This window comes from Ciconia boyciana, chromosome 3, assembly GCF_034638445.1.
Source record: "Ciconia boyciana chromosome 3, ASM3463844v1, whole genome shotgun sequence".
Taxonomy (NCBI): domain Eukaryota; kingdom Metazoa; phylum Chordata; class Aves; order Ciconiiformes; family Ciconiidae; genus Ciconia; species Ciconia boyciana.
Genome location: NC_132936.1, coordinates 64,852,260 through 64,861,456, shown reverse-complemented (window position 1 = coordinate 64,861,456; position 9,197 = coordinate 64,852,260). Strand labels below are relative to the sequence as shown.

General features: G+C 42.2%; 1 protein-coding gene across 8 annotated transcripts in view; it reads left to right on the top strand.

Moving 5' to 3' along the window:
* The first annotated feature begins 402 nt into the window (after positions 1 to 402).
* The window catches only part of AHI1 (Abelson helper integration site 1), a 100,371-nt gene continuing 91,576 nt past the window's right edge, over positions 403 to 9,197 (top strand). The window contains exons 1-3 of one of the 8 annotated variants that reach the window (XM_072855911.1): positions 403 to 480; positions 5,572 to 5,643; positions 6,525 to 6,646. In XM_072855911.1, the coding sequence (XP_072712012.1) occupies positions 5,634 to 5,643; positions 6,525 to 6,646 (132 nt within the window). In that variant the 5' untranslated portion in view covers positions 403 to 480; positions 5,572 to 5,633. Of the gene's footprint in view, positions 481 to 947; positions 982 to 1,006; positions 1,073 to 1,205; positions 1,244 to 1,765; positions 1,788 to 1,906; positions 1,926 to 5,571; positions 5,644 to 6,521; positions 6,647 to 7,402; positions 7,449 to 9,197 lie in introns of those variants that run through there. The other 7 variants (XM_072855910.1, XM_072855909.1, XM_072855912.1 and 4 more) reach the window with 7 other exon arrangements.

Sequence of the window (9,197 nt, the reverse complement as noted above, 5' to 3'; positions counted from 1 at the left end):
AAGTATCCCTGAAGGGCTCCTGCTTCTAAAGCTTTTCAGTCTTTTTTCTAAATTCCAATTTCTTAAGTTTTTTGTAATCAGCTCATCATCCATGAGAGGAAAGCAACACTACAAACAGACCTGGCACACGGGAGGAGGTACTGCTGAGCTAATTACTGAGATTTTTCTGTTTTGTAAAACAAGTTGCCCTAGTCTGACAACATCTTTGCAACGCGCACCCCTTTTGGATCAGGAGGCCTCTCCCATTTTCCACAGGCAGTCACGTAGGGACAGCAGGATGAGGCCGGCGCAGCCTGCCCCTTTCTGCGCCCGCAAAGGCCCTCTGACGGGATGGTTACTCCAAGGAGTTTTTTCTTGGCTCCCGTCCCCCCCAGCTCTGCCAGGCACCGCCGGCCCGCATCCTGTGGCAGGCCTGGCGGCGGGCAGCACAGCGGCAGCACAGCGGCACCTCCAGGCCCCCCTCACGGGCCCCCACGAAGGGCAGGTAGCACCGCCGGGAAGCGGCGCCACCAGGCTGGCAGAGCCCGGGACGCTCGCAGCCGGCTTCCCTCCTTTTATCGCCAGGCCTAGCCCCGCTCCCACCGCCTCAGGGCGCCAAGGCCGAAAAGAGCCACCGCCCGCTCCCGCCGTACGGAGAGCCAGACCCCGCATGCGCACAAAGACGCCTACAGCCACCACCCCCGCACGCCTTCCTCGTCCTTGCGAGACTGCCCCTACTGCGCAGGCGCGCTCCCCCCCCCACACCGCACTGCCTTATCACGCATGCGCATCATTGCCGCCGCGACTTCCCGGCGCGAAAATACACGAGGGTGCGCCGTCTAAAGCGTCCCGGCGTGAAGCGCAGGCCTTGCGGGCTCTTCGTTCCTTCCCCCTCCCCCCCCCCGCTCTCCTGCGCGCATGCGCCACGTGCGCTGTTTCCTTGGCAGCTGTGATTGTTTTCGGCAAAACCACCTGCGGGGAGCTGCGGAGAGGGAGCGCGGGGTGAGGGAGAGACCACTGGCGGGGGGGGGAGGCAGGGCAGCCGCAGCAGCCGGCTGCCCGCGGCGCTGCCACGGAAGCGGACGGGGCCGACGTGAGTGATGCCCTCGCGCTGCGGGTGGCGCGGCGGGCGGGGGAGGAGCGGGGCCGCGTCAGGCAGGGCCCGTGCCGCGCCGCGAGCGGGGAGGCCGCGTACGGCCGGGGTCCGGGCGGGGTCCGGGCGGGCGCTGCCGCTGCTCGTCCCCGTGCGCGGCTCCGGAGGCGGGTAGGCTGGGGCACGCCTCCCCGCCGCTGTTCCCTCCCCCGGCTCCCCTTCCCGCGTGCCGGCACTCCCCTCTCCCGCCGCCGGCCCCTTCCCACGCCCGGGGCGGGGGGCTCAGCCGCGGGCTTGGCAGCCGTTACGGAGCGCGCTGTGGCGCGGCCGTTGGCGCGCGCGGCAGCGGCGGCGGCGCGCGCGGGCGGTGTGAGGCGCCCGGGGACCGGCTGGTGGCGGGGCCGGGGGGGAGGGGGGGCTGGCGGCCAGCCCTGTCCTGCCCTGCCCTGCCCAGCCCAGCCCAGCCCAGGGCCCGGGCGGCGCGGGGATGCGCGGGGCATCGCCGGAGTTGGGCGCCACACCTCGCCTGGCTGCTCAGCCTAACCCCGGCTGGCCGTCGGGGCAAGCAGGACAGGCGGCCTAGAGAGGCCAGCGGGGCTGTCGTCTTCTGGTCTCGGTGCAGCGTGGTGGCGTGAGGCAAAGCCGCGTGAAGCCTTAACTCCCTGATTATTCTCTTTGTTTTCCCCTGTCGGTACAAGCTTTGTAGTTTACTCGGGTGAGATTGGCAGTTTATACCCCGCGGCACGTGAAAATACGGTGCTTCTCCATGCCTGACATGTTAAGCCGCAAAGCGGTGATGCCTCCCTCGCTTGAGGAATGTGCATCTGCACATTAAATGCAATTAATCCCATCGGTTAGTCCAGTTATGGCGTGTGCTGGGAATGTTCCTTTGTATCTTTGTTGTTTACTATTATTCCTCTACGCAAAGCAAAATGCCACTTTGGAAATTAAAATACTTGGGCTGGTCTCTTGATGAGAACGCATTCTCGTAATTAGGATGTAAGATAAGGCAGAGACTTAAAATGTAGCAAGCAATAGAAGTCAGCTGTGTTTCCTTATACAGAACTGAAGTCCACAGTTTTGCCCTCAGGGCAGACAGAGACTGTTTTCAACCTTCTGACCACTGAAAGGTGCCAAATCTTCGGGAAAAAAACCGGCAGTTACTCCGAAGCTGAAGCTGATACGTTACTATTAGAAAGCTCAGATGGGTGGCACCAGCTTTTTTAAACGTCCTTTTAAATTAGTGTGAACACAACGTTTTTACAGGCGTATCTAAACTGGTAGAAAGCTACTGCACTTCTAGTAGTGTTTATTTGATATGCAGGTACACAGGTATTTATATGGTAATAATAAAGCTGTCTCAGTTTTCTGGGCTTAAATACTGAATTTTCATTAATAAAACCAGATTGGTTTTTGATGTCACGTTTATCATTAGTGAAGAGCAACAGATTCAACTCAGTGTTATTTTGCTGTATAATTCTGAGTTAAAGCTTTTTCAGGTCTCGAAGTAGTGATACCTACAGGTAGCTGAATTAGAAACCTACTAGTAAACCCCAAGATTTCACACTGTGATGACTGGTCTGATCTAAAAGATGAGAAGTCAATGAGGCCTGACGTTCTGCTTGTTTTCAGCCACTGAGAATTACATTCCCTTTTTGCAATAAAAGAAAAATGAGGGGTTTAGTTCATGAAAATCCTGAAGTGTGCAATTATATTTTGTCAACTCAGTTTCCTAAATGGTCCTAATTAGGTAGGAAATTTGTCACTTCCCATTGTGTAGTAGAGATTCCGTATGTTCTGCTCCGTTATAGTATAGGTTTGATTTTTGGGGGTTTTTTTTGTGTGTGTGTTTGTTTTTTGTTTTTTTAAATTTTTTTTTTAGTGATCAATAAAAGTGTTTTTTGTAAATAGTGGGCTTTGAGGCATCTTTTGCATTGAGAATTCCTGTATTACAGATGCAGAATATAGCAACGCAGTGGGTATTGTGAAAAGAGCAACAATTTAATGTAGAATGACATCTATAAATACAGGTGGAATATTAGAGAAGAGCAAATTAGATTATTTTCAGGACGGTATATTCTTGGAAGTTTGGGCTTCATGATTTTGTTTTCCTGGTTATTCCTGATGGCAATATGCTACTGTTCCAAGTATGTATTTTTGTCATTCCTGGATTGCCTTTTATTAACTAACATGGAAGAGATCAAATCTGATCAGGCAAAAATGCATTTTACAAGATTAATCTTAATGATAACTTAGTTTATTCAGATTGGGGTGCTGTGGTTGCTGAACTTTGATGTAAGATTAAATCTCTCCTATTTTAAGGTGAGATTATACTGAGTAAACAGCCTTGTTCTTACCCTTGTTGATTAATGATCTATATTTACACAAGTCTAATAGTTGCTTTAATGCACCATGTCAAAGTCATGTAATTCTAAATTGGAAATGTGTATAAAATAATAGCACTATCATTAGAGGACTTTATCTCTTAATTTTATTGCCACAAGAAGATAGACTTTTACTGAATAAATATAGGTAAATAGAAAATTATGCACTTGCTGGTGAATTTGGCAAATCTATGCATTTTAACAGTGAGTGCTGGTAGACGTGAGGTGAGCCTAGCCTTTGGAAAAAAGGTGTGTGTTCCATTATAAGCAAAAGTATCTGCAAAATTCATTTACCTATAGTTTTTTGTGGTGTCATTTATTTAACCTTTGACCATAAAATTATTTTCATACTTGGAACAGCTATGCACTTATTTTGCTGTTGTGTTCTATATTGTCTCTCATATTTTTTGTTTTAAATTGAAGAGCACTTCAGCATTTCATTTGTTGTTTGTAATTAGTTTTTCTGAGGGGTGGTTGAAATCACTCAACTAATCATAAGACACTTTCCATGTTCCTGCAGTCCTCAGTGAATGATTAAACTGATAGCATCTGCTGTAGTTTATAACTATATTTAGTCTTCTTCTCTTTCAAATTATAAGTATTTTCTAGCCAGTTGTGAATCGACTACTTGAAAAGCAGCACTTAACTGTAGACTTTTAAAACGGCTTTTTGGTATAACTAAGTATAAATTGCAAAAGCAGATTTATTTTTCAATAATATTTTCAGTTCTCATTTCTTTTAAGAAGTGTTATTTGTAATTGTTACTGTTTTAGTTGTGACAGTAAAGCTTTGCTTTATGAGTCAAAACATATTTTAGTTAGTGAAAATATTGCTACCTTGTCAGTGACATGATGAAGCATATTACAGAATAAAACATTTTTTTTCTTCCTATGAAGTCCCTTCTGGTCATCCTTGCTCATTTCAAACATCCTTAGATTGTTGGATACTTAGTATAAATGCTTTGCTTAGTACATGAAATAAGCATGAAATACCTGGCAACTGACTAATCAGCACTTCTGTAATCCCAAACCACCCCTAACGTTTTGCCTTTTTTTTCTTAATTTGGTTTGGTTTGACTAGCCAGCAGACCAAACTGCTGTAAGTAACAAATGTGAAATGACTTGCTTGGGTGAGTGTTAGGTGGTTTGGACCAAAATGGTGCCAAGGATAATGCAACCATATAGCCTGGCAGTATTTAATGCTATGTCTTAATTTATTAGGATAGGTGTGGTCTGGGTGTCCACTGAATGTGAGCTTGTGGCGTCTAATAGAAGGTGTTACCTAGGGAGAACTTGGAGCTATTGCCTGATGGGCTATCGGGGAGATAGCCTTCCATGCCATGAACTATCGTACCTAAGGGGAACATAACACATTCATAGAAAGCTAGGTTTCATTAGTTCCACTGTTTACAAAACAGCTTTTTATATTAAAGTTTTTTGTAAAACATTCTGAATTTTCTTGATGAAAAGATAAAGCCGTGTAATATTTTTATTTGCCTTCAAGCTTTGTTTGGATTGCATTTGTAGGCTTTTCTCCACAACCGGGAGGGCCTAACATTTTTTCTTTAGAGAATTGAGTTTCATGTAATTGCTTGTCTGCTTTATGTAAAATACAAATGCTTTATGTAAACATAAATATTTAGAGATTTGTAATAAAGTTAGATTTGCTGGCAGATATTAATCTTTGCATTGAAAGCTATCAGCTGGCTACAATGTGAATTCCTTGATGTCAGGATAGGAACCTGATTAGAAAGGCTTCAATATAAATAGCTTCATGGGTCATTATTATTTAAATAAACTGTAGATTTTTTTTAGAAGACTGGAGGACTACAGTACCAAAGTATTTGGCTATTGCCCAGAAATATATGGCTAATTAAACTGCTGTAGTGTTGGTTTTTATTTACTCTCAAATAACAAGTATCAGATAGATGCTGTGAATCCTGAGCTGAGATTTGATGGCAGAGAACTTCCAATAGTTTAGACAAATAGTCTAGAAATAAATATTTCCCTAAAAGACCTGTACTCATCCTTGATATTAATTAGCATGCATTCAATTGTTAGCTTAAAAGCCTATAGGCCAGTTCTGTTAATGAAAATTGTTAATTACTTTAAATAGAATGGTGAATTCAGAGGAAGAAGCAGCTGGTTTGTTAAGCCACTTCTAACTGAGGACTGAAAATGCCAGCAGGTAAGAATACTTTGTGTTTGATTTCCAGTACATATTTTATAGTCAGAACTAGATGCAAATTATAAGAGTTACTTCTGTCTAAAAATTTTTAATGCTGCATTGGCTCCATTTTTGAGTCCATGTTTATAGCGGATTTTCAAAGTGGTTTTATTTTTTATTTTAAATTTGGGGGCTTTTGTAAAAATTGTAATTACAATGGTAAACATGCCGTAGCTGAGGATTCAACAGCCTTTTTCAGTGGTGTGCCAGGTTGCATTTTTAATTCTTTAGCTACAAATTAAGCATTACCTCAGGGGGGCTAGAACACCTACTCCTTCAAGGGCTGAAATGCTGCTGATAGCAGTATCATGATTCACAGAAAGGCAGGGGCTCTCAGCTCCAGCTGATTTCAGATCCGTGTATGCTCCTGCCTCTTACAGATTCATCACAGGGTGGTTGGTGCTCCTTTGCAATCCACACTCAGTAAGAACCCAGAGCTGCTGCTTCTCCTGGAGATGGTGTGTCACCTCCGTTATCAGTGTGCTACTGTTCCTAAACAGCGAGGGCAATAATCTGTCCTCTGCTTTGGCTAGCCCTGGTTTTGTGCTGAACCTGATGTGTGTGCTCTTCAAAATGTGCTTTCTTCAGGAAACAGAGTAGATGGTGCCGACTTCAGCAACCAGTAATAGCCTGGTGTGCTTGTACAATGTGGCTGAGTTATCCTTGTGTGGTTTATGTTGTCAGTGGAAATTCTTGACTGAATACTAAGTGAATTTCTTGGTAAACTTTCCCTGATAAAATAATTCTTGTCCTTTGCAATTTTAGAGCATGATTGTACACTTTTTTAGCAATGGTGATTATCGAGCTAGTGAATCATACTCTAGATTTTTTTTTTTTTCCAGTTGAAAGTGAGGCAAAGGCAAAAACCAAAGTCCGCTTTGAGGAAATCTTCAGACGTCATGCTGGCCTAACAGACACAAAGAAATCAAAGAAAAAGAAGTTTCACTCTGAAGAGAATATTGTGGTGAGTTTGAACACATGCAAGCCTTGTTTGGTTGCCTTCCTTAATGGAAAAAAGATCAGGAAAATGTATTGTAGAAAGGAGATGTAAGCATTTAAAAAAATAAAGTATAAAGTATATTTCTGCACATATCCTTTGTTTTTGATGTGGCTTTTATTTGTTTGTGTACCAGCAATGCATCCTTGTAATTTAGAGGTATGCCAAAATTATATAGACTATAATGTTGGTAAAGAGAAAGTGGCACATGCAGGCATACACTCATTTAAAGTCTTCCAGTGCTTTTTTTCCATTCACATTTTTCAGGAAAGTTTTAAGATTTTCAAATTCAGTATTGACTTCAGTGGGAGTTTGAGTGATGGGCTAGTAGAATTATGGCTGTAAAAGTATTTAATTTTGAGAGTACTACATCTATGTAATACAGGTACATCTGTGTAATACATTTGTGAATTGAGAACTGATGAGAATGTATAATAATACTAGAGATAATCATTAATTTTATTCCGTTTCCTAAAAGTTCCTGGTATAAGAAGAAGAATTTACAAACAATATTAAACAACATTTGAAACTTTTTTTTTTTCCAATTTATTCTCAGTAATCAGTGTATTTCTGCATGTGCTGAGCTTTGTGTCTGAGTGTTCCTGTGTTTACATGTCTGCTTAGGCAGTACATACGTAGAAAGATTTGTTTTCAAGATTTTTGGCCTTAGCTTGTGACTTGCAGATTAGGAATGATTCTGTCACCCTGACCTTATGGTTAGATGGCATATCTCTCATTAAAAGAGCCTCAGAGATTCTTCTGAGTTATGGTTCGTATTGTAGCTTTTTTCCTGAACAGAAGAATAGATGTTTAATATGAGTCCTATATATACTGATTATTGACTTACAATGTTTGGAATTTCAAAAGAAAGCAATTTGCTTAAAAGACAAATGTTCTTGTTTTTTATTTTCCTCCTGTTAAGTTTTATATTTTCAGTCTTTTTTCTTACAATTGCATCTATACCAAGTGCTGGAAGTAAACGTTCATTCTTTAATACTCATTTAAGACAAAGGAGTGGTATTTTATATAATATCAGAAGGTTACATGTATTTATTATATGTGAGTATATTTGGAATAGTTATATTAAACTTAGTATTGTTATGCTGAAACATAATTTTGTCTTTAGATTGACAATTTGAAGTTCATACTTGTGTGGATTTTTCTAAATTTTGCATTCCTTGAAGTATATGGTATTTAGTTAATAGTCTATACAAAGATTCAACGTGATGTCTAAAATATAGCATAGAAGAGTTAGAGGGAGGGTTTTTTCCTTCTTTTGCTGGCATATGTGTAAATACAAGACTAAATTCTTCCTTGGTTAGGTTTACCTTTTTGATGAAACGTGAGGTTTTAAATCTGTACTTTGTAAGTATAAGTATTTTTGAGCACATAATTGTATGTTCATATGCAACTACATATTACTCATAGATATTTTAAGCTTACTTTGGTTTTAAAATTGGTTTCCATTCCAGAATTCTCTGATGTAAAACACTGGTGCTTTGGAGTTACCTAGAAACCCTTAAAATCACAGTAAACTGAATCAAAAGTTAATGGTATAGACCCAAATTAAGAAGAGTTTTTAGGATCAGTGTGGAAGCCTAACTTTATGGTTTTGTTGAAGCCATAGCTTTTTACCAGACAAAGGACTAAAAAACTAAGAACTTGAGGAGAATGTGTATTGAAACCTCATAGTGACCATTTTGAATATTTCCTTGAAGTGTGGCAAAGTTGCAAGAGCTCAGGTTGGTATTTTCCATGCTGGCTGCATTCCAGTAGCAATTTTTGTAAAAGCTTCAGCAAATAACCAGTCATTTATTTGTAAGAAATAAATGTATTTGGGAGGGGAAGAGGAGGTAGATGGAGGAGGTTGGCTGGTTTTGTTCCAGTTTTCTTCACTTTATATAATTTAACTATATAGACTTTCACATATCTTGAAATAATGTGAGATTTATCAGTGATGGTTGTCTTTGTGTCACGCACTTGCCATAAATGGTCTCCCAGCTTTGATCAGAAACAGGGTATGGTTGAGAGCATATTTACACTGGAAATGTTCCAGTCTGCTTCTTTCTTTTGTCTTTACTGAACCTAGCCTTTCTTAGATTAATAAAACCTTTTCCATCATAGTCCACTGTTTCCTTGAAACCTGAGTCTGGAGCTGCAGGAGGTTGCTGTGATTTTAAACAACAGAAGTGAGGGTAAGGAGATTGCCTGCTCATTTGCCTGCTCTGCTCTGTGTGCCCATTGCCTGCGGAGCCTGCCTGGAGACAAGGGAAGCAGCCTGACTGGAAGAGGAAAGGCTGATGTCAGTAGGGCAGGATGAGTTTGAAGTCACAACTGGTAGGAATGAGGGCCTTGTAATGGAGATGGAGATAGACATCAGCTGTGGCTGGTGAAAGGTCTGCTTTGTCGTTCAATAGCGACAGGTGCAGTGGGTATGAGGCCTGAAGGCATGGCTGAAAAAACAAACAATTGGGCCACAGTCAGAAAGTGAATTTGTTGGTATCCCTTCCAAGGCTAA